This window comes from Mesocricetus auratus, unplaced genomic scaffold, assembly GCF_017639785.1.
Source record: "Mesocricetus auratus isolate SY011 unplaced genomic scaffold, BCM_Maur_2.0 Super-Scaffold_100045, whole genome shotgun sequence".
In the NCBI taxonomy this organism is placed as follows: Eukaryota; Metazoa; Chordata; class Mammalia; order Rodentia; family Cricetidae; genus Mesocricetus; species Mesocricetus auratus.
Genome location: NW_024429222.1, coordinates 9564084 through 9580856, shown reverse-complemented (window position 1 = coordinate 9580856; position 16773 = coordinate 9564084). Strand labels below are relative to the sequence as shown.

At 54.2% G+C, this 16773-nt stretch overlaps 1 protein-coding gene across 2 annotated transcripts in view; it reads right to left on the bottom strand.

Moving 5' to 3' along the window:
* Positions 1-973: 973 nt before the first annotated feature.
* Positions 974-16773, bottom strand: part of Gnao1 (G protein subunit alpha o1) — a 154560-nt gene continuing 138760 nt past the window's right edge. Inside the window, exons 7-9 of one of the 2 annotated variants that reach the window (XM_005079136.3) lie at positions 6519-6672; positions 3352-3567; positions 974-2326 (exon numbers count right to left, since the gene is read on the bottom strand). In XM_005079136.3, the coding sequence (XP_005079193.1) occupies positions 3380-3567; positions 6519-6672 (342 nt within the window). In that variant the 3' untranslated portion in view covers positions 974-2326; positions 3352-3379. Of the gene's footprint in view, positions 2327-3351; positions 3568-6518; positions 6673-9443; positions 13326-15314; positions 15469-16773 lie in introns of those variants that run through there. The other variant, XM_005079137.4, reaches the window with a different exon arrangement.

The window sequence follows — 16773 nt, the reverse complement described above, 5'->3', positions numbered from 1 at the left end:
GTGTAGGTTGTTTGGGTGTCTCTGTGGACAGAGCCTGGGGTAGGGAAAGCACTGGAAAAGAGGTGTGGCTTGGCAGAAGGGGCTTCAGGGGTGCCTGCATTTATAGGTATTCAGTGTGGTGGCAGGAGACAGGACTGTTAGCCTTGGTCTGAAACGGTAGCACGCCACACTTCACACACACCAGGCTGGGTCCAAACAGCCAGACATGTATAGTGTGTCAGGGAGAGGCCTTCCTGAGCTGAGAATGTCCCTGTGGGGTGCTGTTAGGAGATGTGACTGAGCAGACCCCTGGAAGGTTCCCTCCACTGCATTACAGACACTGAGCCTGCTGTTAGTGACTGGCCTGCCGTGTGAGGCATTCTGGTAGGCCTGGTCTCAGCCATTTGCTAGTTCTTATGTGAAGCCACAGAGGTGAGAGGATGTAGAGAGAGCAACAGCTGAAGGCTCAGGCTGAGCTGGGCCGTGTTGTCCTGCTTCCCATGTGCTCCACCCACAGGGTGCCCTGTGCCCAGCTGTAGTAGGACAAGCACAGCAGAAGGAACCCTCCCAGAGGCTTCGGTACGGAAGGCTGCGGCAGTTTGGCCCTCTTGGCACGAAAGCCCTGGGCACAGAAGAGTGTGACTTTTTCCCCATCTCATTCCTGTCCAGTCTCAGGCTCACCAGAAGCACAAAAAGCAGCTGAACTAGAGGAGTGGCAGCCAGAAAGAAGCTGCCCAACTCTCTGCACCCATTCCTCTGTGTGCAGGAGGGTGGGGCATGGGGGGAAGACAGACACTAGGCAGCTTTCCCAATCACTGTGCTCTGAGCTGGCTGCCCTCAGTGACAAAGATCATGTGCAGAGATTCCTTAGGCACGTGCGCACGCACACACACACACCCCACCCCCATCCCCGGTGTGTGGTCAAGTGTCTACTTTGCTGTCAGCCAAGCTGGCCCTGGGAACCGTCGTCTGGAAGGCAGAAGGTGAGACTCGGTACAGACAAACATTCTCTTTATTGAGCTACACATGAATTTCCATTAGAGAAGTAGGCTGGCAGTGTCAGGTGTCACAGAGACCCCACCGATTGGGAATAGAAAGGCTTACAAAGACCCGCGGGCTTTTGATTATTATTTTTTTTTTTACGTTTTTCCTTTTTTCAAGTTTTTTTTCTGTATTTTTAATTTTTAGTGTTTTGACTTTTTGCCTCCTTTATTGAAATGGCTGTGACTGGTCTTCAGCAAATATTGTCTTAAAAGTGAAACTGTGAACATGTCTGGGATTAGATATTAGTCAAGTAGAAATGACATAGGACTGATCATGAAAACTGTGGCTTTAATGTAAACACTACATTCCATCTTAATTTTTTTTTGTTTTTCTTCCATCTTGTGGTATTTAAAAACTTTTATTTTTTCATTTATTTTTTTGTTCTTTTCATCTGCAGCACAAACATCCCAACATGAGAGAGAGCGAACACAGGTCACTGGAACAGAGGAGAGGAACGGTGGAGAGGGGGGGCGCACGTGAGGGAGGGGCTTCTGCCCAAGGCTGGAGGCTGTGGGGCTGAAGGGAAAAAGAAAAACCAAAACCACACAACCCCACTCCCCAGATACCAGTAGGTCTGGTCAGTTACTTGATAGGAAGTACTCATTAGGACAAAAAAGAAAAACCAAAACGTAGTAACACGGAGGGAGGGAGGGAGGGCAGGAAGGGGTGGGGTTGCTTGCTTATAGAGGGTGGGGTTTCTGTAGCTGAGGAGTGTTCTCTGTGGCAGCCACCGGCCAGGGCTGTGCTTTTTCTACGCGGACTTGAGTGAGTGTGTTTGGGGTTGCGTGGATGGGCAGGCAGAGCTGCCACTGCCTGGTGGCATATGAGGCGTTGGAACAGCCAACAGGCATGGGGTGTACAGCGACCGGTTGCCTTCTGGAAAACCTGGCCTGGCTTTTCCCCACCAGCCATGGGCTGCACAGAAGCCCTGGGAGGTGCCAGGCCCAGCACTGCTGCTGTGTGCCGGCCCCAACTGGAGCCAGGATGGGGAGGGTGTGGGCGCTGTGTTTGGTTTCTTTATTTCAAAATAAAAGGAAATGTGGATGGAATGAGTTTTCCATTTTTCTTTTTTTAAAGCTACAAAGCACATGAGAAATGATCTTTTAAAATCCTTTCAAGTTCTAAATGTAAAGACTCAACTAAAACCGGATTCTACAGCATTCTACAGAAATACACAGCCGTCAGTCACTCTGGGGTCGTAGGTTAGACAGGGGCTTGGTACAGAAAGGCTGTGTGTCTTACAAAGGCCAAAGGTCATGCTACCAGGAGATCAACATCAACAGCAAAGAGTCCATGAAGCAGTCTGTAGAGAGAGAGATAGGGCCAGTCTGACCATTTTCTTTGACTTTAAAAACCAATCAACCAACAAACCCTAGAACATTTTAACTACTGTGGGGGTGGGGCAAAGTAGGGTGTCCTTACTAGGGAAGCCCATCTCTGCCTTGTGCCCTGCGCCTGGCCCCGTCTGCCAGTCCAGCCCTCCCCCGATCACTCCCATCTTGTCCACACGCCTTCTTTAAGGGAATCTGGCTTTAACTCTGTTAGGTGGGTTTGTGCAATGGCTTATGTGTTTCCTCCCCTCAGCTATTTGAAAAAGCAGACCAGGTCCCCCATCTCTCTAATTTTTCTCTGTTCCCATAAAGAAAACTCAGGAGACAGTGGATTGATCAGAGCAATGATTCTTCCAGATCCTTGAAATAAACAACCACTACCCAAAAGAGATAGGTCCTTAGAGTTTTCTGCTGTGGCTGTGGAGTAGGGGGATGTTTAGAGTGTTGACCATTTCTGAAAGGGTTTTGGAATTTGAGCAGGGGCAGGGCAGAGCTGAGCAGGCAGCCTTGTAGAATGTAGAGTGGGCAGGCCGGATGGACTGAGCCAGGCCTCCCTCTGCCTGCCCTGCTCATAGAGTGGGTCTTGGAAAGTAAAACCCTAGGGCTGTCCGGAGGATTCCCAACCCATGCTCCCACCATGCCCTGTGTGAGTGTGTGCACACACACGTGTGCACCCAGGCTCCCATCATACTGTGTGCACACAGGTGTGCACCTAGGTTCCCACCATGCCCTGGGTGTGTGTGCACGCACATGTGTGCACACTCATGTGCTGTCCCAGGAAAACTGGTGAGCTAGGGATGGTGGTCAGTTCTGTCTGTAGCTCTTCCGAGTATTAACTAAAAACGTTTTTCTAATATATACTTGTGTATAGATAAGGTTTTTGTTATGCCTCTTTAAAGTTTATTTACCAACTTGCACTGGTTAGTGGTGTGTGTGTGTGTGTGTGTGTGTGTGTGTGTGTGTACGCAAGCTGTTCTGTGAGTGCTGGAATCATTACCAAATAGGTTGCTATACAGGACAAGAGGTCAGTACAAGCCGCAGCCCCGGAGATTGTTGGCAATGATGATGTCGGTGACAGCGTCGAATACCACCTGGATATTATTCGTGTCTGTGGCACAAGTCATGTGACAATAGATTTCTTTGTTAGGTGAGCGGTTTTTGCTTTCAAACTGTGTTTGGATGTAGGCAGCTGCATCTTCATAGGTGTTGGAGCCTGTAGGAAGATAGAGAGGAATAGGCAAGAGGCCCTAGTGAGCTGGAGTAGCCAGGGGAGTGGGCAGGAGGCAAATCCCTGGGGTAGGGGTTAGACAGGAATAGTGCCACACTCCTTTGTCCAGGATGAGGCAGCACTGGAAGGAAAAAACCATGGAAGGCCTGGCACTGCCTGCCTAGCTTCTGCCCCCTCAGGGTTTTTCTCACTGCTTGTTTAGATGTGCATGATGGCTCTGGGAAGAGCAAGCCACAGAGGATCTCATTTGTTGTAGATCAGAAAATCTAGATGAAGCCTCTCTCCATGGCCTAAAATTGAAATCTGAACCAACTCCATGACTCTGGTTTGTTTGTTTGTTTATTTCTGTTGTTTTTAAAATTTAGTTTTCTATGTACAGGTGTTTACCTGCATATTTATCCATAGCCCGCTGGAGTCTTTTTAGGTTTTATTTTTACTTATCTGAATGTATATGCATCTGTGTGAGTATATGTACATGTGGATGCTGGTGTCCACAGACGCCAGAAGAGGGCTTTGGATCCCCTGGAGATGGAACTGTAGGTAGCTTTGAGTCACCTGGCGTGTGCTAGGGACTGAACTTGGATCCTCTGGAGGAGCAGGAAACACTCTTAACCACTGAGCCATCTCCCTCTCCAACCCTGCAATTCTAACAAACCTGTAAATGAAGCCTAAGGAGCAGCGCCACCAAAAGGACCTCATGGTACTTTAGGCGTGGTGAGCACCAAGCCAGCCTGTGTTCTGTGTGCAGTAGGCCCTTCTGAGAGGTCCTTCCATGGGCTGGGCCATCACCAAGCAGTCTCAGTTGTTAGGTGAGAGGCTGAAAGGGTATCACCTCCATCAATGCCCCTAACAGTTCCTTAAGTGTTCCCTCGACTCTGGCAGGCTGGGTGGCAATGGCGGGGCACATCTGTGGGTGATGATACAACGATTTTTCCAACCAACTACAGTCTGAGGACATGCAGATATGCCCCCTAGCAACCTTTTACTGAATACCATTAAAATATGGACCATGACAAAAGTGTGGAAAAGCCCAGAACACAGAAGACACCCCGGTTCCTTCAGTCTGTTAGGGTGTGGCCTAGTATGGAAGCAATGCGATGGCATGCTGGGAGAGTGTGAGCTCAGGCCCATTGGCCAGGGGTGTGGACCACTGGAGGCACCGACTGGCAAGGACTTTCAGTCTGGAACAAAAGATAGCTCCAGGCTGGAGTTCCAGGCTAGCGGTGAGCCAATGTGAAGGCTGGGGGCTGGGGCATCCCTCAGGTAGGGTCAGGGTTAGCATCCTCCACCCACCATCCCAGAGCTACTGAGAGCAGAAGTCATTCAGTGCTGAGCGACAGGAAAGCCTTCAGAGACCAGAGAGAGGCCGAGGCTTCCCTGGCAAGGAGCTTCCTGGCTGGAAAGCCCCAAGATGAGCTTCCGGATGGAGGGGCTGCCTCACTGTGCCCCATCTGCCGAACCGAGTGTTTTTACACAGTCCCACCGCTACCCAGAACACACTGGCCCACCTAGTCTCTCAGACAGTCACCTCCTAACCCTTCTCTCCTTGTCCTCATAACCCACGGTGGCATGACATGTGTAACTGTTCATTATCCTTCGTGCTGTTTGAGCTGGGGACAGCCAGCAGCTACTCCACAACAGTGAGACTGACCACTCAGGCCACATTCCTAATGAGCCTAAAGACAGGACCTGAGACTGTCACCTCCTTACATAGCCACACTTTTATAAAAAGCCTTGGAACTTGGGGAAATCTTGCTGACGCTGAAGAATCAGCTGTGCCTACCAGCATGGCTTCTTGGCCTTTTGGTATGCTTTGGCGCTTGTCCCGCCCACAGAAGGTACTTCCTTGTTTCCCTCAGGCTTCACTCTCTCAGTACTGGGACAGCAATGGCCAGCAGTTCCATAACCTGGTACCACACACCAGATTCTCTCTCTTTAGCCACCCTGAGGTACGTACCATCATGGCCTGCCATGGCACCCAGATAAAAAACCGACTCCCTCTGTACCTTGCAATTTGCAGGCACAGTTTAGGGTCCCTTTGGCTGGTTTTGGAAACCTGCGTGGCCTAGGACCTGAGACCAGTACTACAGGCCAACTCCAGGGTCATGTCAGGGAGTTCTAGGTCCACGTGATATGTGACCATACCTGAAGGATCGGGACATCTCTGCCTTTGCAAAGTGTTGGTCCTGTCCTCAATTCTGCCCCAAGGGGACTCGGAAAAGTGTCCAATCTCTAGAGGGCTGGGATGGGCCCAGGCATTGAATCAACCCTGCCTTTAGCCTTTCCCTCCTGTACCTGTTTGGAAAGCGCTTTGTCGGCATGAGGCAGAGGGCTGTCTGTGATCCATTCCCCTGAGACCCAGACCAAGTGGGGGTTAAAGATCCCCAGAAGGCAGAAGAGACGCAGGTAGGTGTGGAGGAAGCTTGCAATATGTGGAGTGGTTTGATGGGGGAAGAAAGCAGCTGTCCTGTGGTGTCCTGTGGTTGGGTGAAGGTTGGGGAGCCGGCATGGTGGGAAAGGTGGGGTGTATTCATAGAGCGCAGGTTCCTCCAGTCTGCCTTTGCCTCTCACAAAGGGGGAGGAGAGATACCTCAGGAGAATTTGGGAGGCTTTCCTACTAAGTCCTGAGACGTCAGGGAAGAAAGCAAAGAACATCAGTCCTAATGATCCCTAAAGCATTCACTGTGACACCTGTGGCTTTGGAAAGGCCACTGCCTACTCAGGGACATGTCCACAGCTGGTCATGTCTCAGTGCTTCTCCAATAAGCTGACAGACTCTTGCACTGGCCCTTGCTTTCTAGCTGGCCTGCAAAGCCGGTCCCTGGAGCCCACAGCCTGTGGGATTCCAGTTGGTGTCTTTTGTGGAGGGGAGGGGTAGGCGGGGGATCCAGGTCCACAGCCATCTTTCTCTAGCACAGGACCATGGTAACACCCACCTGGGTATTCAGGGAAGCAGATGGTCAAGGGTGACTTCTTAATCTTCTCGCCAAAGAGGTCTTTCTTGTTGAGGAAGAGAATGATGGAGGTATCGATGAAAAACTTGTTGTTACAGATGGAGTCGAAGAGCATGAGAGACTCGTGCATGCGGTTCTGCAGCCCCGGTGGGGAGGGGAGAGAGCAAGACAGAGAGAGACACACACACAGACAGGGAAGAGAAGAGGAGAGTTAGGCGTAAAGAGACACTGGGACGGTCAGCATCCAGGAGGCCCTGGGGTCCAGGCTCCTCCACGAGATCAACGTGTAAAGCCTGCAATTGGGAACGCATCGCGGTGCATCTGATGCTAGCATGCCAAGCACCCACCATTCTGGGCCAATGAGAGACTGACCTGGGAGCCTGCTGTGGTTCCCTGGATGAGGCTGAGGTTGGGAGACCCAGCATCAGACTGGCAGGCCCCCAGGCGTGTGATGGTCTCCCTGGAATGTGTGCGAGCACAGGGCTGGACTGCAGTCGGGGAAGTGGGGTTTCTTTGTCTGGACCCAGTCAGGCCTCTCTCATGGGGTAACGGGTGGGAGGGTACATGCCAGGAAGATGATGGAGTGACGGCCACTAGCATCCTTGAGGGGGGCTACTCAAGGAGTGTGCAGGGCCATTTTCAGGAATGGGGGCAAGGGGATGCCTCCTTCTGCCCGGCCTAAGCCATCTATACAACCAGACCTACAAGATCTTAAGCATGGCAGACACAAATTACTACCTTGTACACAGAAATCTGTTTAGTAAGTGGCTGAATGCGATGGGCACCCAGGATAAAGGCCGAGTTTCAGGAGAATGGCCTTTCGCCCTGGGTAAAGGGCAATTGTTTGACTTTAGAAGCCGAGCACATTCACCTGTTTGCTGCTGTAGGTGAGCCTGTTGCTGTCAGCGCGTCTCTCTGCACAGAGAGGTGTGGGAAGAGATGCCTCTCTTAAAGTGCCCTGAAGTGTTCTAGCTTTGGGGAGCTCATCACCCGGGTCTGAGCTCTGAGCAATTCACACTAAATTTCTGGCAAGTAACAGGAGGACACAATGGGTGTGGATACTGCTGGACTCTGATGAAGCTCATGGACCTGGGACGGAGCAGGAGCTGGGCTGACTGCAGGCTTAGTGGCCATGGTGCCATCCCATCCTTGAGACCACCTTGTGCCAGCGCTAAGCTCAGGACTCTACCTGCCTAATGCCACTTGGCCTCACCAACATGAAGGGGACAATAAGGTGATACAATCGTGACCCTCAAGAGCAAAGAGTAGTCTTGGCTCAGGTGAAAAGTGCTTGCCTAGCATGCTGGGGGCTCTGGGTTCCACCCCCTGCTCTGCAAGACAACAAAAACAAACCAAAGCAGACATGCACTGGGCTGAGCTGCACCCAGAACATCTTGGGCTGTTTTTCCTGTTAGTGTGGCAGTCTGGGCCTTTCAGAAGAAAACCAGTGTCATGCCTGGCTCCATCCATGCCTTGGGGCCAGCCCTGCCTTCCATCAGCTATCCCAGCCTGCCAGCTCTGTTCTTAGGGCTGATGGGAATGTGGGGTGCACAGCCCCAAGTTCTCAGATGCTTCCCACAGCCCCTAGACAATAAAAAAAAACACAGTGCTCTCCTGTATCTGTAGTGAATTACTGTCCTTTGATTCCGCTAAGCAAACCCAGTGACCTTCATTCTTACTCTCCAATAAAGCCTTTCCATCCTCAGCACAGGCCTCACTTGCCTGTGTCATCTTGGTGGAATGTGTTCACAGAGGTAGCGCCACGTGGACCTACGGTCAAGACCTAGCACTGTGACACTGGCAACCGACATGAGTCTAGTACAGAAGCTCTGAGACCCCCAAGCAGTCAACAGGAAAAGGCATGCCGTCCTACGGGGCACCATGTCCTCTGGCTGCCATCGCAAAAACCTCAGCAGAAGCAAGCTCTCATTCTCAACTCCACACATTGTCCCAAGAGCTACCCAGTCTCTAGATGGTGGTGGACACAGAGGGAAATCACAGTGGGGTCGCCAGAGTTGTGCAAGCTGAGGTTAGGGACCAATTGCTATGGACAGGGCCGAAGTACCCCTCAAGGGTCCCTAAAGCTTCGGTTTGGAGGACTCAAGAGCAGTTCACCCAGGCTGCTGGACCCCTGCCTGCTGAGTCTCGGTCCACCGTTCCCTACCCCTACACTGCAGTCCACTCACAGGCCAGTGGTATGGAGACCACGTGCGTTAACAAGGTCCGAGGTCCTGGGAGCAACACGGGTGAGCAGAGGTTCTGGGGTCTGGGATGTATGCAGACCTGCATGCAGCAGGCCTGGACAGAACTCTGGGAGGGCAGAGAAGGGAACTGCTGGTGAGGGAGCGCCGGGACTGAGACCCTCTCCACGCTCAGCCTGACAGCCCCCCTCAGGAGTCCGTCCATTACCAACTTCCCCAGAGCCCAGCTTGTACTCCGAGGGGGAAAGACACCAGGCACATGCATATGAGACAGCACCATTTGAGAGAAGAGAAGTCAGGGATTACAGATGACCACAACCACCTGCCTGCCACGGCCTTCGCACGCAGCCCCTGGGGCCCTCCTGAGGCTCACTTCGGCCCTGTCCTCTACCTGCCCAGGTGGCAGCAGAGCTGAGAACAGCAGGAAGCCAGGTCACCGTGACCAGCACCCAGCACCACAGCATGCACCACGGTCCCAGGCATCTTGAGACACCAGGTGCTAGGGACCCGGGAGGCAGCTCAGCACAGGACAGACACACCTGCCTCGCAGCAAGCCTGGAGTGAGCAGAGTGGCCAGGGGCCTGGAGCCTGCTCCCAGCAGTGCGACGCCTACACAGCCCCGAGACTGGGGAGACTAGAAGACCCTGTCACGTGTGTCTATCCGGCAGGAGCTCTTCGGCACCGACACAACACATCACACTCATGCTAGAAAGAGCTGGCACTTTTTATTAATGGTGGGTGACTAATAAATACATTATGGCAGCCAATAAATTATTACAATAACTAGGTATTTATTAAACCAACAAGTCACTCTCTTACAAAATTACAGTTAATGAGGGTAGGTGATGGCAGTGGGTCAGGAGGGGGGGACACTGCATCTAAGAAGGCTCTGCTAAGGGGAACATGGGGTACCCAGCCTCTGGCCTGGGACTACAAGATGCACATAGGCCACAGGGGTCAAGGCAGAAGTTAGGGAGTGGAAGGCTGCAGGGCAGGCAGCTGTGGCTGGTGCAGGAAGCTAAGAGGGGGGGTAGGCCGAGAGCTGCTGGGAAGGGCACTGTTTCTGCTGGTGGCGTTTTGTGCCTGGGGAAGAGAAGAAAGCTGCCCTCACAGGGTACCCTGCTCCAACTAGTGGGCCCAGGACTCTGGATGGGGCCCATTATTTGTGGTTTTCTTCCACCTGCTTCCTCCTTGACATGGCCACCGTCTGGCATGGGGGAGTGTCTGTAGGCCCAGCGCAGTCCCCAAGCAGGTGTGCACAAGGCTCTTCTTACTGAGGGGTAGGCTGTGGAGGCCTGTTTACACGCCTGGCCCTGTCCTCTCGGATGCTAGGCCTTTCTTCCTCTAGCTTGAATCAACAGCCTGGAAGGTGCTTGCCTCCAGCTGTTCAGACTGCATCTCTGGTGACAGGAGCTGGGGCCTCAGGATGGGGTCCCTGAGAGACGTGGGGCTGCACCCGGAGCTCAGCAGGAGGCTCAGAGAAAAGCAGTGACAGTCAGACGACACTGTGCCCTCAGAATCGCACAAGAGGGTGGCAGCCTCCTGGGCAAGGGGGGAAGATCTGGAGGCTTCACGAGTCTCTCCCGGGTGTGGCAGGTCCCCGTGTCAAGAGGCTGGGTTGGATGGAGAAGGGGGAGAAGCCTGCCCCCAGGGCACTGGCCGTAGCATGTGGTATGTGGGAATCACGGGTGCATCTCTTCAGAGGTACTTTCTGCAGAAGGCCAGGGCTGGGGTGAGGCAGTGTCAGCCTTCCCTGCGAGAGCCTGTGGGTAGCCAGGTTATGAGGAGGACACTCTGTGATATCCAGTGCAGCCCACATAGGTCAGCTGCCTTCAGGCCCTAACAGGACGTGTGAGCCTGGGCCGGGGGGCTGAGACGAAGGAGGTGTTTTGCCTGGTCCAAGAGGATCCAAAGGGCCAGGGGCCAGGGGCCAGGGGCTCCACACAAGGGGTCATGGGAGGCTGAAGGCCAGAGCTAATGGTAAGTGACTCAGACGGGAAGGATTCTGTCTTCCTCCCCAACTCAGACTAGAGACTTGGGGGCTCTACCCATGCTTAGAGGGAAGGTTCTTAGAATGGTCATCGGGACAGGGCCCAGGACTTGCCCACAGGCATCTGGGCAACAGGCATGGTTGCACGAACGCGGTGAAGGCACTCTTCCTGGAAGCTGGCTCCTGGCCAGCTGAACTGGATCATTTAGAAACTGTAGGGTGGCCACTGACTTGGCCACCATAGATATGAGACAGTCCCCTGCTCTGGTCACTTACAACATTTTCCCCCATACCCAAAGCCACGACGGAGCCAAGTCTCATCTATCACGTACATTTGCCCCCACTCCCCATGGTAGAGCGGCTGGTGATGACACAGATGGCAGACGGTTTTCGCTGTGGACCATGTTCTTGAGGGCTTATAGCAGACAGCCTAAGGCCCCCCTCCCACACATGGTGCAAGCTGCTGACACGGTGCAAGACACGAGGCAGAACACAGTAGGTCCACAGTAGGCCCTGGTCTAGCTGTGGGCTCTGGCTACCGCGCTGCAGGGACTTGAAGGGGTTACTTGGGAGTGGGTTATGGTTATAGGAATGGTAACTTCTGCCTCCCTGGAAACGGTCTTAAAAGATGGGGCTTGGCCAGCATCCCTCGAGTGCAGGCGCTTTTAAATCTGGGGTTAGTCTGGGGGCATAGGTAGCGACACATGGTGGGCGATACTGAGAAATAACTGCTGTATCTTCAGTGTGGGGCCAACAACTTAACTGGCCTTAGGCAGCGCATCAGGTCACTGAGACTGCGGGCTCTCGGAGTCTGTTCTCTGCCACCTCCCTGTATCAGGCACAAAGTCCCAAAACGATGGAGGTGCACACAACGTGGGTTGAGGGGTACGTGGCAAGGTAGCCAGACTGGGGTGATCTTCCCAGAGGATCACCCCTGTAAGCATTTGGCACTGGGGAGGTCCCCGTGTCTTCCTGATCACCTAGAGTTCTGCTCTTGTTGGAACCAACAAGCTCAGAGCTGTTGGCATGGCCAGGGGGACTGTGAAAGAGAGCCAGGTCCTGCCTGGCCTGGGGTAAGAACTGTTCAGAGAGGAGGTCAGAACACAGGGCTCAAAGAAAGCAGAGACCCCTCTGCCCTGCGGACACACATGCATCCCTAGGCACAGCCTGTGCCATGAACGCACAAGCCTGCCTGAACCATCGGCCATCGTAGCAGGTGAATGGACACGTCTAGGAACGGCAGGGAGATGTTCTAACTGTTCAAAGCCTGCTGAGGTCAGGGGTGACAAAACCCATTCCACCCCTTTTTGCTTAGGAACCTCTGCAGCAAAGTCTCTTCCTGGGCTCCCAGGGCTCTTCCCCCTCCGGGGGCTGGGAGTATGTCTGAGCTGGCCTATACTCTTCCTAAGCTCACCCCCGGATCACCACTTGCTCTCTGCCCTGAGACCAAGGGCTTCCTGACTTCTTGACCAAGACGGAGTAAAGCAGGGCACTGGCTTCAGGGCTCGCCTCGTAAGTCCGCTGTGCTTGCCGAAAGCGCTTCCAGTCCCGAGGCCGCTGCCTACTCTGGCTGTGACTTGGAGAAAAACCTGTCTATTCACTCACACTCAGGGCAGCTGAGCCTGTGTGAGCAGAGTCAGCAGACGGCTCCCTCGGGACTTACAACCAACCTGTGCCGGGAAGAGCTGCCCACCCGCTCAGCCTCCCTTCCCACCCTAACTGCGGTGGCACAGGACTTGTTTCCCCACAGTGCGCCTTTGCAGTCAGCCAGTCTTAAGGGAATATTCCCAGGTCCATGGGGGTCAGGGCTGAATTTCCCTGAATTTCCGGGGGAGTCCGGGCAAGGGAAGATGGCCAGAGAAGGACCAAGATCCAAGGTGAAGGAATAGGGAAGCCCTCCCCCAACGTCTGAGTCTTTACACCCCCAAATTGGCCCGATCCCATGATGGCATTTGGCGACGGAACTGCCCTCTACCAAACAGACCCTAAGGAAAGCTGAGAGAAAGCATCTACTATCCCCTAATCAGCCAGCACCTGCCATAGGGCCATCCTGCCGGCCACCCTGTCACCTCAGGTGAGAAAGAGATACCAGGACTCTGAGTAGGAGGCACAGAGCACAGGGCATGCCCACCCCAACCCCATGGCAGTGCCGCCCACAGCTGGCCAGCAAGCAGCACCCGGGTGGCAGGCAGCGGTCTCTGGCCACGTGTGTGGCACTCCACGCCTCTGCCCAGCCCTGATCCCATGTGTCATGCAGCTGGAGTGGGGTAGGGTGGGGATGCTCAGAGGGTGCTTCCTCCTCCCCCAGGGCCAGCCTCTGGGTTTTCCCTCAGTGCACAGAGCATCGAGTGGTAGCAGAGCTCTGGGTCCAGGGGAGAAGTGAGCAGCAGGCTGGGCAGGAGGCCAGGGCTCAGTAGAGTCCACAGCCCCGCAGATTTTTGGCGATGATGACGTCCGTCACAGCATCAAAGACAAACTGGATGTTGTTGGTGTCGGTGGCACAGGTGACATGGGTGTAGATTTCCTTGTGAGCTGATTTGTTCTTACTCTCATACTGCCCCTGGATGTGAGCCACAGCTTCTGTGAAGGCACTGGGGCCTGCAAGATGAAACAAGTCAGTGAGGGGAGTCAGTGAGGGCAGGCACCCTGGAGCGATTCAGCACGGAATCCCTGGGCTGGCCATTGGCCATGGAGCAGGTGACAAAATCCTCCTCAGGACCACTAGGAAGCCACAGGCAGAAGGACGGAGTGGGAAGCTTTAGTGCTCCACTCCAGCAACAGTAGCTCACGCTGGCCACCTGGTGGTTGCAACCTAGGGCAGCCATCACCCTGGGGAAGCAATAGAACACCCAGTGACTGGCTGACTGAGGCAGGAGACTGCCTGTGAAGCTGCTGTTTTCTCCCCACAGGCCCGCTGACTCCAGATGCAAGTTCTGTCTTACCACAAGCTTGCACGGCCTCTCTATGTGCCTGCGAGACTGCAGAGAGGGCCAGGACCTGCCTGACACTGCGGTAAGGCAGGAGGGCCACGTAGTCTGCCTGGCACCCATGAGCTGCTGTGGGTCCCTCCCCGCGCTTCCCCTGTTCCCTCTTAGGACAACTGAGAACTGACTTGCTCACATTCTTGCAAGGTGGTCCCACATTGACCTGGTTCCCTGGTGAGTTCAGGGAGAGCATGTCTAGAAGGCACTGGCTTGGAGAGGAATAGAAAGGCAGGACTTCAACCTTGCGTGGAAGCCCCTGCCCCCCACTCCCCCATCTTCCAAGAATTCAAGGCTAGCCTAGACCAGACTGGGACCACCTGCTACGGGAGGAACAGGAGGAGAACTGGAATCTGCGCCACAGTGCACAGCTGGGGGCGGCATACCTGAAGGAGTCCCAGCCATCTGAGGCTCATGTGTGTAGACCACAGCCTGGCCGTGAGCGTCTACCAGACCATAGCTGTTTGCTAAACCAGGGCTGGAAATAAGGCTAGTCTCCTCTCAGTTAGGATCCCTTCCTGCCTCGACTCAGTTCCAAACTGAACCTGGCTGCCAGCCCACAAGGGTGTCTCACAGGTCACCTTGATCTGGAGAAGAATCTGGATGGATGGTGAAGTGGGCTAAGCCTTGTTCTCAGTTGAAAGCTCTTGGGGTTCTTGCCTACAGAACCACCAGCCCGATTTTGAGAAACCAAGGGCAGGATATGGAGCGCTATGCTGCTTGCCTGACTTCAGGCCGTGACTCTACAGGCCCATGGATCGTCTGCTCTACGTCCTCCAGCAACCGAGAACAGCTCACAAAGACTGGGTTGTTGTGGGCTGACAATGGCCCACCTGACAGGGCCGCCATTCTCGAAGCTCGTTGGGGGCCCTGCTTAGGCTGCATATCTGACTGTCTAGCTCAGACCACTGTCTCACTGACAGCTGGCCTCTTGTCCCTGCACTTTCTGCAGTGCAGGCGAGGCCCTGCTGCTTGCGGGTTCTGTCCCAGCCAATGCACTATGACAATCTTGGGGCTGCTGTGTGGGAGGAGCTCTTAGAGTGACTGTTTATCATTGTGAGCATAGCAGTGACAACAGGTTAGTAGTGATCACAGACTTGTAGCAAGTACCACACTTTGCATAGTCATGTGCATCTTTCATCGTCATAGTGAACCTACAGGGGGTGCGGGAGATGGTCACTCTGACGGCCTCCATCTCACAGATGGAGGAGCCAATCTGGAGAGGCTAGGCGACCTGTATAGGCCACTCTCCAAGGGCCAAGTTGAGGCTGGACCCTGCTAGGCTACCTTACTTGAAGATCAGGTTTTTTGTGTCTTTGACATTGTGGGTTCCCACTGCGCGTGCACCCTCTGCTTATAGATGACCAGCTGGAACTCCCTAGGGTTGTAAACATCACCCAGGAGATTGAGATGTCCTAAGCCAGGGCTCCAGTCCAGGCCCTAACTGCTCAGGGCTTCCTGTCATAGCTGGCTCTAGCACAGTTCTTTGGGGGTGGAGTCTGCAGGGTGAGCTGGGTGCACCCAAGCATAGGAAAGGCCCAGAGAGACCTGGTTCCTTGGATGCCCAGCAGCTGCAAGGGGCTGTGTGGGATGAGGCGGGCTCTACCTGTGTATTCAGGAAAGCAGATGGTCAGTGGGGACCTGGTGATCTTCTCCTCAAATATGTCCTTCTTGTTGAGAAACAGGATGATAGACGTGTCTGTGAACCACTTGTTGTTGCAGATGCTGTCAAAAAGCTTCAGGGACTCATGCATTCGGTTCTGCAACAGAGTGGAGAGGCAGGTGAGGGCTAGTGGTACCCAGCACCCTGACCTACCGTGGCTATGACATAGCGAGACAAGCAGAGGGATGGGCCACCAACGGTCTTAATGCATTACTGGGGACAGAGACAGAGGGGCCCACGTGGACAAACAGGACATGTCCCTGCTTCATTCCACACACAGGCAGGTTTGGGTGGAGCTGGGGTAGGTCAGGAGTGCTGTCCCTTCCAGAGAGAGCTGGCCTGGGCTGGGCACTGAGGTCACTGCAGAGGCTGCAGTCCCTGGAGAGGACATGCACCATGCACGTAGAAGGCAGGGATGCAACCACCATCCAACATGTCTACACGAAACCGTGGGTCATGCAGACTTCTCTACCAGGCTTTCATTCATTTCGCCAGCGAGGTCAGGAGGGTGCACGCATTCAGTTGGATAACATTAACCGAGGACTGAGGTCCTCGAATTAATCCCGAGTTGGAAGCAGATACCAGGGGACAGTGTCTCGGGGGTGATGTTGCTGTGGCCTTGGTTGGTTGGGTGACTTTGTCGGATGACTGGGATATGCCTGGGCTGAGGGAAGCTCTCTCTGGGAATGCTGGGAGATGGGGCTGGTTTCTTAGAAGAGGGGCCAGGAGAACCCCAAGAAGAAACTCAGCAAAAGAGATTAAAACTGAGAGGAAGCTAAAAACCCAGCAGCAAACATCAGAGAAGGAAAAAGAGAAACCCTGAAAAATTGATCCAATCAGTCTCAGACCCAGGAAGTCCAGGGCAGCTGTTCGAGGCACCTACACAGGCCTCAGCTGCCTTGTGATGGGTGTTACGCAGCTGGGACGGAGGGCTGTGTAGGGAGGACAGCCTCAGCTCAGAAGCCAGCATGGAGCATAGGCCTGGGGCCGGCATTCACAGCAAAGTCACCCAGCGGGGCCCTGAGAACCCGCTGCTTTCAACTCTTAGCTCATGTTTGATCAGAGGGAGGTGGCTTCATACCTGCCGGGCTTGGAGGGTCTCTCAGAATCTGCCCATGGTTTTGGCCTTGCTTTGGTAAGAAAAGGCCCTGCAGGCGCTGGTGGCAGTAGTGGTGGAGAAGTTGTGGCAGCCTGTGGCCTGGCTGAGTGGCGCTGAGAGCAGGTACGAGGACAAGATGAGCCCGTGGGGTCCCAGGGTGCAGCGGGCAGGGTGGCTGGTCCGGTGTTGGGCAGCCACTAGCTGCAGGGCCTTCCTGGCCTAGCTCCAGGAGCTGCCTCCAGACATCTTTGTCTCTGTGGCCCCAGCTTCCCTCCCCAGGCCAGGGAGGGAAGTGTAGAGCAG